The sequence below is a fragment of the Corvus moneduloides genome, chromosome Z, assembly GCF_009650955.1.
Source record: "Corvus moneduloides isolate bCorMon1 chromosome Z, bCorMon1.pri, whole genome shotgun sequence".
In the NCBI taxonomy this organism is placed as follows: Eukaryota; Metazoa; Chordata; class Aves; order Passeriformes; family Corvidae; genus Corvus; species Corvus moneduloides.
Genome location: NC_045511.1, coordinates 67300986 through 67319413, shown reverse-complemented (window position 1 = coordinate 67319413; position 18428 = coordinate 67300986). Strand labels below are relative to the sequence as shown.

Here is an 18428-nt window from a genome sequence, read left to right as displayed (position 1 = left end):
GCGGCGGTCCGCGCCCCCCGAGGGCTTCGCGGCTGGCTAGGCGAGACCGGGAAGAGGGGGAAAGACGGAGCGGGAGAGGCTAAAGAGGCGGTTTTTGCTGCCTGGTCTGTCAGGTCGTGGCAGGAGAGCGGAACGCGGGAGGGAGGTGAGGTGGCGGGGGAAGGGAGAAGCCGTTTGCTTTCCGGCGGCTGTGCCGACAGGGGCGGGGTCCCGGGCTGGGCCGTGGGGCCGGTCCGGGGGGCAGAGGGCGGCCCGGAGCCGGCGCAGAAACGCCGCCGGGGCTCGAAACGCGGCGGGGAAGGCGCTGTCGCTTTGCGGACCGCCACCGGGGATCGGCCCCTCGCGGGACTCGGCTGCGCTCGGCTTGGGGGCTCGTCACGGGCAGCGTGAAGGCACCGCGCTCGTCCCGCTCCCCCGGTCAGCACAGTGCGCTGACCGCCAGACCTGTGCGGCTCGCGAGATGAGGGAGGGGAGGTGAGCGTGTGCGCTGAGCCTCTTACCCTTCGCCGTGAAACTACTACGAAGCATAAAGTCACGGGAGCTGGACAGTGACGTCTCCTCAAATAACCAGAAGCCATCTGGGAATGCTTTTGAAGCTGCTGCACTTGGGCATTTTGTTGCAGTGTTTTTTGGCTATGCTTAAAAGGTCATAATACTTAGTATTTTCTGTTATTTCTGTCCTAAATAGGTACTTTGCCCTGCAATCCTTCCTCCTTCAAGACTAGAAAAGCTATTTGCACTTTGCTGCCCAGTAATCGATGCTCTGGAGCTTGTCTGAGAGTGAGTGTAAACTCTGATTTTTATTATTCTGCTTAACTGTTTCCTTGAGAAGTATATTATTTTCATGAGAAAGATATTTAGTGTTTGTAGGCATGCATTTATGCTGTATTGTTAAGGCTTAATGACATTATTATTACAGATCTGACACTTGATTTAACCTGCAAAGCAATAACCTGAAAAATATTAACCTGATTTTCATTAAAAAAGAATGACATTTTATGATTGGGTTATGTCAAAGGAACATAGTTAACCTGTTTCCTGTCATAAACATTTTGTACAATGTTTACTTACCTTGCCAGGGAACAGCTTTAGAGACGGGAGCCAGAATGTTGAGAATTACGGGGAAATTTTCAGTGAATGTATTGAAGTCATCAAGTTTGTGCACTAAGGTAAACTTTCCCCCAATTTTGATACTTTGTGAGCGAAGGAAACACTTGGGTTATTCTGAGTAAACTTTTTTAATTGGGGTGTTGGTTTTTGTGTGGTTTTTTTTTGTCTTTAACGCTTGGCCTCCAGACAATGCATACTTCATGTTGGAATGGGACTTAAGAATCGGGAGGTTGAATTTGTAATTTTTGTGTAAATTTTTTGACTACTTAACTCTTGTCGTTGTTAAATTATTTGCACAAATAATTAGATGTATTTCAAAAATTTTGGCTATTGGCAAAATACTTTGATGCTGCCATAGATTTTTACTGAACATCCCAAATATTATGGGGATTGAATCTGGTTTAAACCTCAGTGTAGGCATCATCTTCAAGCATCTGCTTCTAAATAGTTGGTGTTTTTACCTTATATGAGTACCTGCCAACAGTATCTGTTCTTGTAGGTATTTTTTTTAGTTAATTTTTCTACAGCTGCCAAAAATTTAGCTACAAAGTAACTAGTTGTAACAATAAACGTTATGTATGATTCTTTTTTCTTTCAAGTACATGTATTTCAGAAGGACAAAAATGAGAATCATGAGTGTGACACAGCAAAACTGCAGTCTGAGAAACTACAGTTCTCCACCAGGTATAAGTTTATGTTGGTTCCTTAATAGTAAAGATTAATTTAAAAGTGAGTAAGAATAAAAAATACTGTCTATTTCTGTGTACTTTCTGTTTCATTGTATTCTTTTGGTCATTGTTTATTAGAATTTAGTGCATGAAACATAAATAGAGGACTTAAGTAGCTTAAGGACTGAAGAGTTTTGTGTTGCTGCTCTTTTCTCAGTACATTCATGGTATAAAGCTTTTAGAAAGCAATAATAAGAAAAGGTACACGTTATAAGAGGACAGGTCAGTTGTGAAGTGTGCTGGAGCCCCTCATTAGCAGTTCCTGTAAGATGCTTCTTTAATGTCTCTCTGGTGAGACAGATGATCTGTAGATGGTGAGGGAATGTTAGCTTAAATACTGTTGAATTCTGTTTGCCCTATCAAAGATGAACTAAAGTACTATGAGAGTTCCTGAAACACAACTTCAATAGATTGAGTGACTGGATTTGGGTTAGTTTCAAAAAATATTACCGTGACAACTTATTTTCCAGCTGACTTGTGTGAGAAAGAATATATCTTGCAAGAAAATAGCATTTAAAACTTCCCAGTCCCATATTTTCTCAACTCAGGTCAGCTTGCCTTTTATCACTGAAAATTATGCTGTATAGCTTCAAGGCTTAAAGGAGAAATAACTTTTCAAATATGTTATATAATCGCCAGTTCAGATGAATGTCAGCATTACAGTTGTCTTGAACTGAGGTATGCTTCTGCAGAGTAAGATATTACTGTGCTGATGATACTTTTCTGTATTGGCTTTTTCCTGTTCTTTCTAAATTACAGCTGTCTTTTGAAGTGTTTCTCTTTTTTTGAGGTGAGGAGAGGTTTATTTGAAATTAAGCATGTGTCTTTAGAAATGTGAGGTGGTAGAGATTACAGATTATCATGACTTGTGGCTCTGAATCTCTTTGTTTTAAATAAGGTTTTTAGAAGTTTTCTTAATATATTTCTACATTGGGTTCTGTCTGAAAAGTTGTTGTTTCATTTTGTTTGTTTCCAGGAGATGTTAAGTCTCTGCATTCTGTCGTTAATCCTCATATATCCAGGTACATCAAGCTAGTTTATTGTTTGGATGTAACTTCAGTCAGCAGTGTGATAAAGAATCGTAGGTTGTTGCCATGGCTGTTACATGTGCATGTTTAATTTAAAGTTAGTACTTGCTTACCTTTACCCTTGTGACATTTCAATATGTAGTGCTTGCTGGTGGCACAGAGGTCTTGGATTGTCTCTTGCTTGCACCATCATAAACAAAACTGGGCTGTTGGAGAAGCTCCAAAGCCATGGTTTTTGGTGGGAGCTGAAGAAGGGGGAAGGATGTCTTGGCAGCTAGACTGCTGCTGTGGGCAGGGCCGTGTGCTCTGTGTTCGTGGGAGCACTCTGCCACGTTAAGTGGGGGCAAGGCAATTAGGGGCTAAGCTGCCAAAGAAATGTCTTGGGGCTGAAGTTCCTTGGAAGGCTGCTGAGGGTAGGTACGGGTGTACCTGAGGGTGAGGTCAAGCTAGTATTAATGGTGAGCATGGGGGCTGATGACAAGCCTGTGCTGCGCAGAGCAAGCGAAGCAGTTCTGGAAGCTACTGGTGAGCCACTTCAGAAAGGAAGAGTAGGCTGAACCAGATCAAGGACAACTTCATGGGAACTTGAGTGCTGTATTTGGGGTATAAATGCAACAGATTGTTTTGGGCACCAGGTCAGGGATTGGGATGGACAAGAGAGGGGAGGGGCTGCTTCTGTTTTTGGGGAGGGCAGATGGGTGAGGATGAGCCCAAGAAGTGGCCTTCCCTGAAGTGGATCTTGGAAACCTTTTGCAACACTGTTCAGTACTACTGATTTGAAGAAAATCCACCATATGCCAGGATATTCATTCATTCATTCCTTCAGTGTTAGAATGTACGCTGTATCAGATATGCAGCAGAGGAATAATGCTATAAATCTGGTGTAGTATTCTTGGGAATATTAACCATTTATGCAAATAAGAATTATCACAGGATAAAAAAATTACCACACTAACCACAATGTTTTCACTTTATGTAGAATCCGAAACATTGGCATTATGGCTCATATTGATGCAGGCAAAACTACAACAACAGAGAGAATGCTGTATTATTCTGGATATATAAGAACACTTGGAGGTTAGAAATACTTTTTGTATTTCAGTAGGTTTAAGAAATTTAATAGAGTACAATTACATGCAGTACAGTTGCTGGTGGAATACCTCATGTAGAAGGCAGTTGTTCCAACACTGTGATGCAATTTGATTGAATTTTAATGCATATTCCTTTGTGTTCTAAGGCAGTGCTGCTTTGAGATACCAAAGGTTTGTATTTTTCTTTTACTTTTAGCACATTATGTTTTGTTTAACATTTAATTAGAGAATCTCCTTATTTTACTGATTGCTCATTGGCCATTCTGGTAAAGCAGTTTGTTGAGTTCTCTTTTGACCTGTGAAGAAACCAGAGTAAAAAAAAGTATCCATTTCTTTTGAAAGCCATAGTGCAGGAAGAATTCCTTGCTATACCGACTTTAATAGAATTCTTCCAAGATTGAAATGGTCACAGCAGCCTCTGTCTGTGTTTCTTTTTGACCTCTTAAATTTTATACCCTGTTCTCTACTGTGTATGACTGATAGAATATGTTAGGCTTGTGAAGTGGTTGAACTTGCATCCTGCTAATTTAAAAATGTGGAACTGCTTCTCTTGTTATTAAAAATTAAGCAAAACCCAACCTCTTACTTGGTGGTTTGTTTGTTTGTACTTTACTTTTGATTTAATTACCTTGTGATTGCCAAATTATAAAATGTCAGTCACATTCCACACAGTGAGGGCAGCCAGATTTTTAAAAGCTGTAGTTTGTTCATGATTTTGGACTTTAAGATGCTTATAGTGTTACTAGAATTAAGAACAACAACAAAGTTCTTGGAATTGCTTGTCTTTCACTCGTAGTGCACTTGTTCCTTGGAAAGGGAGCCTGGGTAAATTACCTGATACTACAATATTTTTAAAAAAGCTAATTTTCATAGCTTATACATCTGTATTTGTAAAAGGGACTGTATTTCTAACTCTCTCTTGACATCTGTATTCAATGGCAATTTCAGATTTTGAATTGATTACCTACCCAATCCTGCTTTCTGTTTACAGATGTTGATGATGGAGACACGGTGACAGATTTTATGGCACAAGAGCGAGAACGTGGTATTACCATTCAGTCTGCTGCTGTTACATTTGACTGGAAGGACTACAGAATCAATCTGATTGACACCCCAGGTACTGCTTTTTAGCTGTATTCATATTATTAAGGGAGAGTGGGTGAGGTGGAGTGTCACAGGGTGTCTTAAATATGGTGCAAAATTTAATTGGTTTAATTGCATCAGTAAAAATGCCTAAACTAAGCTCTGTTCAGCTTTAGATATTTATTGTTTGCTGATTCCAAAACTAGCTTATATAAAGAAAGTTCAGATGTTTCCACATTAAGTTGTTCTCACTGTTATAATTCTCATTTCAAAGAGCATGTGTATTTCCCTGCAAGTAAAGAAAAAGTTGTTTTGACATAATTTGAAAGAAAAAAATTGTTTACATGTGTAATGACCTGTTGATGTTGCCTGTTTGAATTATGATGGTATAAAAGGAAAATTGTTTTTTAGGTCACGTGGACTTTACAGTGGAAGTTGAGCGTTGTTTGAGAGTCCTGGATGGAGCAGTAGCAGTGTTTGATGCTTCAGCTGGTGTTGAGGTAAAATCAACTGTTAGATTCTTTTGTGTGTGCGTGAAGTCTGTCATGGGAAAGGGGAGAGATTTTCTCAAATCCTTTGTGTTTGATTAGTCTGTCAGTTCCCCACGAAAGATGAGATCCCTGTGCCCAGTCAGTCTGTCAGTGTCCCATTATGGGGATCTGGGGACCCTTCACTGACGGTCCACTGGATCAGAGTGTGGTTCAACTACCTTGTTCAGGTTCATGTGCAAACAGAAAGACACCCTCCTGGGGTGTCCTTAATTGGTCTGTTGGTGCCTCAGGGAAGACCCAGGAACACATGCCAACAGCGTAAGAGAAACCCCTTCCTGGTCCTCCACAGCCAAGTATATTACCTGCTGCCAGCAACTGTTAGCCCCCTAAAAGGACTCAGACTTAACAGTTCATGGAATAACATTCCTCATTAAGAGAATCGAAAACTGTGACAGATTAAGGTTTGAAGGCTTCTGGTGATAGCATCTGGCTGCAAAAATGTATTCAATGCAATATACTAAGCAGCTCTAATCTCTAACCAGAGCTAGCGTGATGTAGTCATTCCGCGTGCGTAGAGTACGGTTCTAACCCAATCGGTGTTGCTCTGGGAGAGAAGACAAGTTCAGTCCATCAGGACTGATCCCAGAAGTTTTCAGAAGTCTCTAACTTCTCCCCATTTTTAATTTACTTTTATACTATTTTTGTGTTTAGGTGGAGCTTGAGTGACTGTAGTCATGCATCATGTTCAGTGGGGGTGGTCGTACCTTGTAGGTGGGTAATGTCAGGGTTACATCTGAGATGACCTTTGAGATGGAGGTGTATGTCTGTGATCTTGCCACAGTTCCTGGTTCAACAGCAAGAAATCTTATTTTTTTCTCCCTTGGTTGACAGCTGCTATGTGGTTTATCAGCTACAAAGTACCATTGAGTTCCCCCTCTTGCAAGGATTTCAGCAGAGCCTGGACACAGTGTCTCCACTCTGCTCCCCCTCAGCATGTATTGTGTGTGGGAAGTCAGGCATGCTGATTGCATCCTATCTGGGGAGTAGCAACTGCATTTCACCCTGTAATTTCCACACTGCTATAAATTCTGTTAGAGCATGAATGCACCTTCCCAGTTTTCTCTGATTTTACCTCCAGTCACCCCCAGTCATTTTCCCACAGTGTCTTAATAACTTAAATAAGACTGAAATAATGTACAGAGATTTCGTTCTGTATTCTCTCTCTTGATGCTTTTATCAAAATTCAGCTTCAGGAAGCTGAGAATTTCATTTTAAATCCTGTAGTGCACAGGAATTTCCATGGTAATAAGCAGCAAATAAGTGGGATTACAATTAGAAGTTTGGCATGTTTTTGTTGTTTTGTTGTTGTTGATTGTTACAAATTGATTGTTGTTGTTACAAATGGTGATTGAGGTGAATGCTTCTGACTAGCTCCATAAATGGAAAGAAATTAATATCTGTCAATTTCTCATTTTCAGGTTTCATGTAGAAAATAGGTAATTTTCTGCCAGATTTTCTCCCTCCCCAATGGCCTTTTTAACATAGTGCAGAAAAGATGGAGGCAGGCTAGAACTGGACTTTTTATAGCATAAGACATTTCAGTAGTTCAGTCCTGTAGAAAATTACATGTGAAATCTCTCTTGCATGGGACATACTTTTTCCCTGGATGAGGGATGAGAGAACTCTTAATCACTGTAAATCACATTATTTGACTTGCTACTGGAAAACATTTAGTTGCCATTAAATATGAACCTGAACTGAGCGATAGCCTCCACCCCCAACAACAAAACAATTAGATCTGCTTGTTTTTTTCTAAAACTCTGTAGCAAATTCTTGGATTATTCCATATATTGGTAAGAGACTATTTCTGAATCTGAACTCATTTTTCTATATACCTGCTTTAACTTTCAACTAAAAAGAAATGTCTCAGCAGTGCACAAATTACTATCAAAACCACAGCAGTTTTTAGTGTTGTATATGTAGCCACAGAAATGCCTGCCTATGTGTGCCTAAGTAATTTGGCAATAAAGCATAAAGTTGCTTCATTACTGAGTTTTTCCCATATATGCCCCCTGTAATGCTTAGTTTCTCTCCATATTCCCTTGCCACTATGCCTGCTTGCTCTTAATGCAGGAAAGGGAATGATAACAGCTGAGACAAGATGAGACAAAGCTGCTTGTGAAGTTCATCTGTGTTGCTAGATATGGGATTGTCACAATACACAGCACAGTTCCCTTCTCTTCTCCAGACTCAGACCTTCAGTGGTGTTGGGGAGCATATAGTTCAGCTGTTGGCACTAATGTTTCCATTTTGTCTTTTGTCTTTTGCTTTAGGCACAAACTCTGACAGTCTGGAGACAAGCAGACAAACACCAGATACCACGAATTTGCTTTTTAAACAAGATGGACAAAAACAGGGCAAGGTATTTAGGCAGTTATTTTAATCATTGCTAAAAAGCTTGTAAGAGAATGTCTAGCATTTTCCTGTTAAGCGCAGAGCAACCCAATTATGTTAATACTTACTATATACTTCTTTGATTATGCAAATGCATATTTTTGTGTAATTACAGGAGTAATTTTTGCAGTAAATAGGGAATGGTTGACCTATTGTCACTAATGTCGTAACTTTTTGTGTAACTTAGTATCTGGTTTTTTTCTGTAGTTTTACATATGCTGTTGAGAGCATCAAACAAAAGTTGAAGACGAAACCTTTGCTATTACAGGTAAGATTAGAAATTAAATACTTACTTCCTTTCTTTTGATGGGAACTCCTTTCTTAATTTTTTGCAGCTGTCTGAAGTTTTTGTTCTATTTGCAGTGGCCCATTGGGGAAGCCAAGAGCTTTAGAGGACTGGTTGATGTTGTGACTAAGGAGCAAATAATTTGGAAACCTACTTCTGATTTGGATGATGGAAAAAATTTTGAGCGAAAGCCACTGCAGGAGACTGATGATCCAAACCTGTTCCAAGAAGTCCAGGATGCAAGAAATACCTTAATAGAACAAGTAAAGTTCTAAAGTAAATGCGTAATGTATTTGAAACCATTACTTAAAGCAGTAGAAAAAATAGACTGAGAGGGACCTCTGGAGGTGTCAGGTTAAGTGACCTGCTCAAAGCAGGGCTGACTTCAGCATTAGATCAACTTGTTCAGGCTTGTTCAGTTGAGTTTTCAAGTCAAAGGACGATGATTCTCTGTAGGCAGCCTGTCCCAGTGCTCATTTCTTTATGTCCAATGGGAATTTATGTCCAGTGTTGCAAGCTGAGACAGCCATGCTGGTGCTTTCCTTGTGTACCTCTGAGGAGAATCTGGTTCTGTTTTCCCTGAAGTAGGCCCACTACCATTATTTCAAATAGTAAGAGACAGTATTTGCATCCTCCTTTAGCCTCTCCAAGCCAGACAACCCCATCTCTCTGGGCCTCTAGCTGCTCTCCAGCCCCACTAGCGGTTTTCCAATGGAGTTCGTACAATTTGTCAGTCTCTTTTGTTCTGGGGAAGCTCAAAACAGACAGTACTTGTACTGTCTTAGGTGCCAAAAGGTATTTGGTATGCGAAGCCTGACAGGTGTGACTTAGAACCTTCGGGGTATCCATACACTTCTAAAGTGACAGCTAGAAGCTGGATGGGATGTTGCAGGCTGGTCAAAATAGCACTAAATACTGTGTTAGAAGCAGCTCAATCCAATCATAAATAGATTTTTATTGGTAGGGCTGCCTTCCACACAACTTTGAATAACATTGTGAAAGTGCATGAACAGATTGATGCTAGCTTTCTGTTTCCTTTGAAACTGGAGAGATCTGTTTTATATTGCTCTGAGTTCAGTAGAACATATGCACAATCTGGTTTTCAAACTTACTAGGTTTTAAATGGTTGTATTAATACTCAGCCTTTTATCTTAAGAAATATATTGTCAGATAAAAAGGTTTGTAAGAACAGTGTTGGTTTTTTCCCCTTTATTTTCTGGGCCCTTCCTGAAGGAGGAAGAGGTGGAGCAGTAGTGTGATAATTGAGATAACCTTGTGTTCATAAACTATTTTTCAAAATGCTTTTTATGCTGTTAATATTCCTTATCAGAAACACTATAAAATGTAGCATTTTGAATACTGGCCCTTTTGCACACTTTACTTTCACTTAATTAAATGAATTATTTCCTTTATCTCTCATGTTTTAACTATTAACTTGATAAGATTTCTAATTGCTCATCAAGGGTTTATTTCAGAGTTTGGCCAATTGGTGTTGTAGCCAATAGAGGGGGCAAAGTGCCTTCCTGTGCTTAGGTGTCCTGAGTCTGTGACAGTGCAGGGGTGTACGTGAGACACGGTTTAAGGAGTTAAGTTACGTGTCGAGATAACTGGTACAATTTGGAAACAGATACGTGCTCTTGGACCTACAAATCCTTGACATGAAGAAGGTCAAAATGCCCTGAAGCTTGTCTGTTTTTTTCCAGCTGAGTGTCTGTTGGCTTGCAAAGGTTACTTGCTGCTTACTTCAGGCTTCACCATGTTTGCAGGACTGAAGTACATCAGTTAAACCCTCTATGGCTGGAGGGTTTTTCCATTTCAGGGACAAGTACAAGCATTCTCTCTCCCACAGATGTTTTGCTTGACAGCAGCTTTATAAGTGGATTTTAATGTTTTTTTCCTCCCATCCGTTCTTGAAGCCTTCATTTCCATAATTTTATGTGATTCGGATTTATAATTGCTGATGTCTTTAAAGGCTTTGTTCCTGCTCTGTTTAGCTATATATCCTAAGTAAGATTTGTGACTTGTATATGAAACTGCTATATGCCAAATAATAAAGAACGATTCTGTTGAAGGTTGCAGATCTGGATGATGAATTTGCTGAACTGGTTCTAGGAGAACATAGTGAAAATTTTGACTTAATATCAGCTGACAAGGTATTTTTTACAAGTGTTTACTATCTCTTATTCTGAGGTTTTGGGTTATTCTTCCTTTGGCTCATGCAAATTATGATTTTGCAGTTTGATCAACAAAAAATAGATCACACCAGCTTCTGTAGTGAATTAACAGTTGTGTGAATTTAGAATAGAATGTATTCTGGCTTAGTATGAATTTTATAAAAATGCACTGTGATTCTTCAGTGTGCTAGGCATAATTTTAAAAGTTGGGTACATTTGTTCAGGAAGTTGGGGTTTTCTTTTTTTTTTGAAAATTACTGCTGCAAAAGAGTTTAGGGAAAGGTGGATGGAACTTTCAGGTGGACTCAGTGCAGTTTGTGACTGAGCTGCTGATTCTCACTAACAAAAGTAGCATCTCAACTATTTTGAAATAGTTGGATCTTTAGACACTGCATGTTGATAGCACTGAGGTACAACATACTGAATTAAAATGACTGTTAGAACAAGAACAGCAGCAGATCTATATGAAATGTTTAGAAATCTTAAAACCAGTGTCTTCTGTTTTAGCATCTAAACGTTCAGGTTTATGGTTTGGAGCTTGTTAAAAGCAGTGAAAGGAGTTTGGATCAGTGATGCATTTACAGACATACTTTTTAGATTTTGGGGATTGGTTAGCAGTATCTGATACCTGGAGCAACTTAAGGCTAAATTGTAATTCATGCATTAACAGAAAATAATTCTTTTTTTGCAGTTGCAGTCTGCTATCCGCAGAATCACGCTAGCTCAAAAGGCTGTCCCTGTCCTCTGTGGCAGTGCACTGAAGAACAAAGGGGTGCAGCCATTACTGGATGCTATTACTCTGTACTTGCCCGCACCTAATGAGCGTTCATATGAGTTTCTGTAAGTATGGGTAGAAGAGGAGATTCAGAAGTAAGAAAACACAAAAGGAGAAAATTAGATATATTAACAAAGCATTCATAGTCTTTAAAAATGTTTACCCTCTTTAGTTATTAAATAGCAGTGGAGATGTGTGGACAGAAAAATACACTTGAGTACTGAACCTGCTTTGATTAGTTCTACTGGAACTGGATGCATTTATCTCCAGCTGTCAAACTTGCACTTCAGAATTTTTAAGTATTTTTTTAATCTGAGGATTTTATAAAAATGTGGTCTAGGGATCCTTTTTAGTATTGACTGAATCACATGACATCATACATGTCCTGTTGGAGGTGGAACTGCTTAGATTATTATTTATTGGTACAAATTATGGTTTTTGAAAGTCTGCCTCCATTAACATTACAGTAAGAAACATATCACCTCTTAAATGAGTGGAAATTTAGGTAAATGTGGGTTTGAGTGGATTAATCCTACAAGTATGCTTTTTGTTGTGCTTTTCATTTTGCAGACAGTGGTACAAGGATGATCTGTGTGCCCTGGCATTCAAAGTTCTTCATGATAAATGTCGTGGACCACTAGTTTTTGTTCGTGTTTACTCAGGTTCATTGAAACCTCAGTCAGCTGTATATAATATTAACAAAAGTTGCACGTGAGTAAGAGAGGGGTGTGGTTCAGTGTAGCACTGGAATGTCTGTTAAAGTCCTCAATAACAGAGAATTTTATTTTTAGAGAGAGAATGAGCCGGCTGCTCCTGCCTTTTGCTGATCAGCAAATTGAAATACCATCACTAATGCCTGGCAACATTGCCCTGACTGTTGGGTTAAAACAGGTAATGAAAAATATTGATACCGTAAGGGAGCTTGTTTCACTAGAGTGCTTTCTATTTCTATGGCACTCTGTCTCAGATCTGTTCTTGATTACGGTGACATATGTAAACTTGCTTTATTTGAAGTATGTTCAGATGTACTTCCTCCTAAAATTAAATGCCACAGTGTACAAATATCAGTAATTGACCTGGAAACTGCAATGCTGATCGGAAAGGACTGAAAGCTGAAGTTGTATTTTGTTAGGGTTTGAGCTTGTATTAATAGTGTAACTCTTAAAATGCAGTGTAATGCCACAGAGACCTCCTGTGGGAATGGAGAATAATGTTCCGAATCAATTACCCAAAAGAAACAGTTTTAAGTTACAGAAGTTTGTTTCATGCTTGCTTCTATTAGTTTATTAATTAATTTCTTACTGTCTGAATAGGCTGCATGAATCTCATTTGCACAGATCTTCTAAAATGTTACCAGCTTCGGCATATATTTTGGGTTTACGGTTTTTGGTTTTTTATTTCACATCACTTCCTCTGTTGATCTGTAGAGTGCCACTGGAGATACCATAGTGTCATCAAAGGCTTCAGCTGTTGCTGCAGCACGCCGAGCCAGGAGGGATGCTGGGGAAAAGAAGACGTCTGTGAGTGGTGTAGACAGTCTTCTGCTGGCAGGTGTTGAGATCCCTGAGCCTGTCTTCTTCTGTACTATTGAACCTCCTTCAATGGCCAGACAACAAGGTACAATGCAGCCACCTAGTTGGATGAATGAGTTGCACAAACTTAACGGCCAGTGATCTATCTAGTATGGTTCTTTCTGGTGTTTGGCGCTGATGGTATACTTTAGATCATGGTTGTCCATACCCTTTGCTATTTCTATGTCAAGCAGGACTGGTACTGCTACTTTTCTAGTTTTTGGGTCTAGAAAAGTAGTAGTTCATCATTTAGAAATGGAGAGGTGGAGGCACTCAGAATTCTGAGTTTTGCTGCAGTCACACTGGTGGGCTGTACCTACTGTCCCGAGTACAAATAATCTTGAAACATGGGGGGTTTTTTCAGTTGGCACTCGCAGTTTTACTCTAGAAAGTCTTCATATACCAAGACTTCTGTGTGTCTCGTTAGGGTTCATCCTTGCATCCCTACTTAAGACCTGTAATCTTACTGTCTTTCCCTACAGTCTGTACCAGAGGGCTTGGTTATTTGACTCTTTTTGGAAATACCCTTTAAATTCTCTATCTTCATTCTAACAAAGCTGAGCTTGTTTGGGGGTGAAGAGGAGGAGGTATAACTACCAGTGTACTGTGATGGAATGGAGCAAGGTAGAAAACAGATTTGAAGAAACATGTCTGCAGGCTGAGCCACTGGGTTGTAGGGTGTTACTGATTTTGTGATGTTTGGATGTTTTAGTTTGCTTTTGTTTGTTTGTTCACTTTTGTTGCTTTTTTCTCCCTAAGACTGTGAGGTAGATAAATGCAGTCTCGGCTCTTGGTTCATCATTCTGCTGCTTTCCTCAGCAGTTAAGATAATGGGGAATCAGAAGAAAAAAATAACCCTGTACAAAAAACTATGTACATTTTCATTTGAATGATTTCATGTCTAACTCATCTTGAAATATTTAAGTAAATCATGTAACAGTTGACATTTTTTTATCTGTACAAAAGGACCGTACTTTTACTGACTTCGTGAATAATTTGTAGGTTGCAGTCTGTCTTCATAGGAGCACAAAATGTCACTTTGTAAATAGTATGTATAATAATTAAATTACTCTGTAGCACACTTAATTTGTGGAATAAAATCAGAAGTTGCAGATTACTTGTATTTTGACCTGACTGTTTGCCAAAATCTATGCTCCTCTAGTATCCTTTTGATTGTTTTGAGGAAATAAAGTGATATTTAGGCACTTACTATGATTATCAAATTACTGAATTCACTTCAGATATAATGTTTGATATTTCTGTACAGACTTGGATAATGCATTGAGCTGCCTTCAGCGTGAAGATCCAAGTCTAAAAGTGAAGCCAGATCCTGACACAGGACAAGTAAGATGAATCTTCTATTGCTCATCTTATAACATTATTTTAGAATGTCAAAACCACACTTTAGTTAGTTCATTTGCGTATTGAGATTTTTCTTCAATAAAAAGGACTCTCTAAATGTTTCTGTGATACATGTACAAGGTTCTGTGAAACTAAAATGGAGTCTTGGACACTTGTGCTTTACAGAACAGAGGGAGTCACCCTATGCTCTGCATGTTTTTGACAATTCTGTATTTAAAAAGGTTTGAATTACGTAGTCTTTAAGGTTAGTTAAGATTATCTTTTTTACAGTGGTCACAGTACTGGTAACAACCCTCACTTAAATGGTGGCTATGTTGGATGACTTAAAGCATTGTGTTTCTCTAGGGTCCTTAGAATTAGAAGTATTTATAAGAGACAAAAGCATGCAAATCCTTGCTTAAAGAATTTGTATTAAAACCTGAGTTTTGCATGTTTTTCCACTTCTCTGCTATCCTCTCACCAGACTATCCTCTGTGGCATGGGAGAACTACACATAGAAATCATTCATGACCGAATCAAACGTGAATATGGAATTGAGACTTACTTGGGACCTCTTCAAATAGCATACCGAGAAACCATCTTAAATGCTGCCCAAGCTACGGGTAAAATAAGTGAATGGAAGGAACATCTTGTTTCTGGTTTTGTAGCTTGATTTACTTTAAATAATAAATGAGTAACTTTCAGATGAATTTTATGGTTTTTTTTTTTCTTCCCCTGCAGATGTATTGGACAAAACAGTAGGAGATAAACGACACTTTGTAACTGCAGAGGTAGAGGTAAGGCCCAGGTCAGGAGAAGGAGCAACAACAAAACCCATCATCAGCTATGCTGAGAGTGTCAGTGAAGTGCTACCCAAAGAACTCCAAGGAGCTATAGAAAATGGAATCACAAATTCATGCATTCAAGGTAAAGGAAGTCCTATGACAGCTATACTGGTCTAATATTTTTGTAAGAAGCAATTCTCTAGAAGGAAAACCTGCTTGGTAGCTTGGAAACTAAAAGATAGTACATACTAACATCTGTGTAAGGTACAAAGGAAAATTACAAAATGTCTTCAACTACAAAAATTGCCAAACACCTTTTTCTCTACGCCAGGAATGGAAGGCAGAATGCCTTTGGTTTGCTTTTAAGGTTGATGTCATCTCAGTCAGTCAACAGTGAGCTTGGAGTTGTTTTGGTTTATTTTTTAATCTGGTATAAGAGATGAGGCCTCTTGATGACATCACATAAACCATAGTGATGTAACAGAAATGCTTTCATAGGCCAGCATGTATTACACTTCTATTACTGTTACTAATGCATTTTTTTGATTTTTAAATATGTTAAAATCATGACTTTTCAGTAAAAAGCCTTATCTAATTGCAAAGTCTGCATTTTCTAAAGGACTAAAAGTATCCTTGACATTTGATTAAAAACAGAAAGTCTTAAGTAACTTGTGAGCAAAAAACTGCCTTACAGTAAAATCAATAGGTAGTGGATTGACAAAGGAGAATTTCTCTGTAAGGAGCAGCATGAAGTGATTTTTCAATGTTGTTTTGTGGAATTGGAAAGCATCTCCCATCTTTGGCTGTGGAGTGACTCTTAACCATGTGGTTTCTTTGTGCTCCTTGAAGACACTTCAGAACTGTGCTGTCTCCAGCCTAAAATATATGTCATTAAGTGCTTTAAAAAAATAAAAATACCTGGCCATGTTCTCTGTAAAAAAAAGTGATGCTTTTTTTCTCAGATGTGGTTCAGGCCTCACATCTAGTCTAATACAGTTTGGTCTGGTTGAGAGTCCTGGGTTGGAGGGAGGCAATGTGCGTAGAATACTAGTTTATCCTTTATGGAATTGAGTTACCCCTGGAGTTTTGGTCATGTGTTAGTACCAGGCATTGCTCTGATTATATTGTGTTCAAAAGGAAAATATAGAAAATATTCTGGCTTCTGGGTAACAAAAGTTCTCCCTACTTTTTCAAATGATGGCTTTTTCAACAGACTAGTTTTAGATAATATAATGTATTTAAAAGTAACTTTTTGGCAATGGTTGTCTGGATGAGTATATTCAGGAGCTTCTTGAAAATTATCTGTCCTTTGATAAAGTGAGTAAGAAAGTATGAGTCTGCATTCCTTTGTCTCTTTTGGCGAAGTTAGGTAATGACAAAACCTCAAAATGAGGGACGTGACCAGTAGCCACACCTCTGGGGGGAGGACAGGGAAGGAGAGAGCAAAGAGGAAAGTGAGAAGCTTCAAATTAATTCTGAAGAATTTTTGCATGTGTCTTAATACTCTGAAAAACAAATGAACTTCTTTCTCTTTCCTTTTACCTCTTCTCCCTGGCCCTGCCCAGGACCTTTGCTTGGATTCCCAGTTCAAGATATAGATGTGACAGTGCAATCACTGACAGTGCATCCGGACACCTCACACACGATGGTATCAGCCTGTGTCTCCCGTTGCATGCAAAAGGTACAGTGAAACTGTAAGCTGCTGTGGAACACAGCAGTATGATCTACTGCTGGGAGAATATATGTGTATCAATACCTGGTCATTGTTCCTCTCTGCATGCCCTTGTAATGCCCTTGCTGGGGACTTTATAGCTTTTAAAAGTAGAGAGTTTGAGACAGCTTTAGTGATATAAGTACTTATGTCAATTTTATTTAAAAAAACCCATACGAATACATCAGTAACTTCCTACCTTTCTATGTAGGCTTTGAAAAAAGCTGGTATACAAATACTGGAGCCCCTGATGAACCTAGAAATCACAGTAAGTGAAGATCATCTCAGTGCAGCACTCGCTGATCTTGCACAGAGGAGAGGCAATATTCAGGAAATCCAGTCTCGTCAAGATAACAGAGTTGTGGTTGCTGCTGTTCCACTAGCAGAAATGATGGTATGTGATTACCTTACCAATTGCAAAACTGATCTTTTTTATATGCTTTAAAAAAATTTGGCTTCAGTTTACTTTTCATTTTGTTATGGATAAGTAAATTTAGAATGGATTTTTTAAATTGTATTTTAATTCCTGAAGGTCAGAAGGAGTGCCCACAAATTGAGTAGCTTTTTTATGCCCAATTCAGATTGCTAAACCACCACATATTCAGCTGTAAGTTGAGAAGTAGTAGATACTACTAAAATAGGTTTTACAGAGAACAGTTTTTTAAAAAGATTATTATTGACTCATGCATGTATTGCAATTATAATACAGTAATACTGAAAAGTTAACTTACTAGTACACTGCAGTGTACTTCTGACACTCTTTTTCTCTCTGTGGTCTAAGCAGCTTTCTATGCTAACTTATCTGCCCTTTATCCTAAATTGAGTGATGTGTGTTCTCCATTCTGTCCAGGGCTACTCCACTGTTTTGCGTTCTCTAACATCAGGCTCAGCAACCTTCACATTGGAGCTTGCCAGTTATCAAGCCCTGAGCAGTCAGGAGCAAAGTGCACTTCTTCACAGGAGGATGGGACTGGTGTGATCTTTAGGAACGGTATTTTCTATCCTCCTGTTAAATATTTTCGTATGTACACCAGTGTGTTTGTCTGGGATGAACTGGTAATGGTGAATAATGAGTTAGCAGCTGTATGAACAGACTGTTTTAACTGTCCAGGGAGGAAGGTTCAAGAGGCTCTGTTCTGCTGGCACAACCTCGTGATTGTAAAGCAAGGATGCAACCACAAGTTGTTGGTTTGCAAATTCTTATCTTGCGGCCACCTGTAATGAGCAGTGATGCAAATCCTCTTCATAGAAATGAGCACTAAGTCCACGTTAATGTGCCACTGGGACTGTTTTCTTAATCTAGTAAATAAAATTTGTAAAGTTTTTGTCTGTCAGTGAAATAACTTTACAGTTTTGGCACTCTCTATCTTGATTTGTTTTTGGCTGTACAAAAGGATATTGTTAATAAGCACTTTACACTGTACAACTTACCAGTATTACTTTTACTGGTAGAAACCAGTTATGAACCAGAGTTCAGGGCTAGGTATAATTTCTACCTGAGTTGCCATTAGCAAGCAAGTGAAATGGATAATTCTGCAAATCAAGTAAGATCCATGCAAGAAAAATACAAGAAAGGCAGTTGTCCCAGGACAGTAATTCCTACCTACCATCCTGCAGTAGGTTGAGAAAGGATTTGTTTGTTTACCTTTAGGAATGAGTGAATTAAGCTGTAATGTTCTGATGTGCTATAGATTGCAAGTATCTGGTTTACCTAGAAAAGTGGCAAGTGATACTTTGAAATAAAGAAGATTGTTTGCTCCTTACTTAAATAGTGTCTTAGCTTTATTCTTCTTCAACCTT

The 18428-nt window shown here is 38.9% G+C and overlaps 1 protein-coding gene across 4 annotated transcripts; it reads left to right on the top strand.

Annotated features, from left to right (window-relative positions):
* Window positions 1-66: 66 nt before the first annotated feature.
* Window positions 67-18397, top strand: GFM2 (GTP dependent ribosome recycling factor mitochondrial 2). Of its 4 annotated transcripts, none has more exons than XM_032097118.1 (22): window positions 67-145; window positions 689-780; window positions 1080-1169; window positions 1710-1794; window positions 2815-2860; window positions 3846-3943; window positions 4949-5074; window positions 5452-5540; window positions 7865-7953; window positions 8193-8253; window positions 8349-8534; window positions 10344-10424; window positions 11137-11285; window positions 11791-11931; window positions 12012-12111; window positions 12648-12837; window positions 14059-14135; window positions 14617-14755; window positions 14874-15059; window positions 16483-16598; window positions 16840-17022; window positions 17479-18397. In XM_032097118.1, exons 3-22 carry the CDS (start codon window positions 1107-1109, stop codon window positions 17605-17607), a joined length of 2334 nt encoding a protein of 777 aa, XP_031953009.1. In that variant the 5' UTR covers window positions 67-145; window positions 689-780; window positions 1080-1106; the 3' UTR covers window positions 17608-18397. The 4 variants fall into 4 exon arrangements, with proteins under 4 accessions (XP_031953009.1, XP_031953006.1, XP_031953007.1 ...); XM_032097114.1 differs by lacking the exon at window positions 67-145 and adding an exon at window positions 200-474; XM_032097115.1 differs by lacking the exons at window positions 67-145; window positions 10344-10424 and adding an exon at window positions 199-474.
* The last annotated feature ends 31 nt before the right edge of the window (window positions 18398-18428 follow it).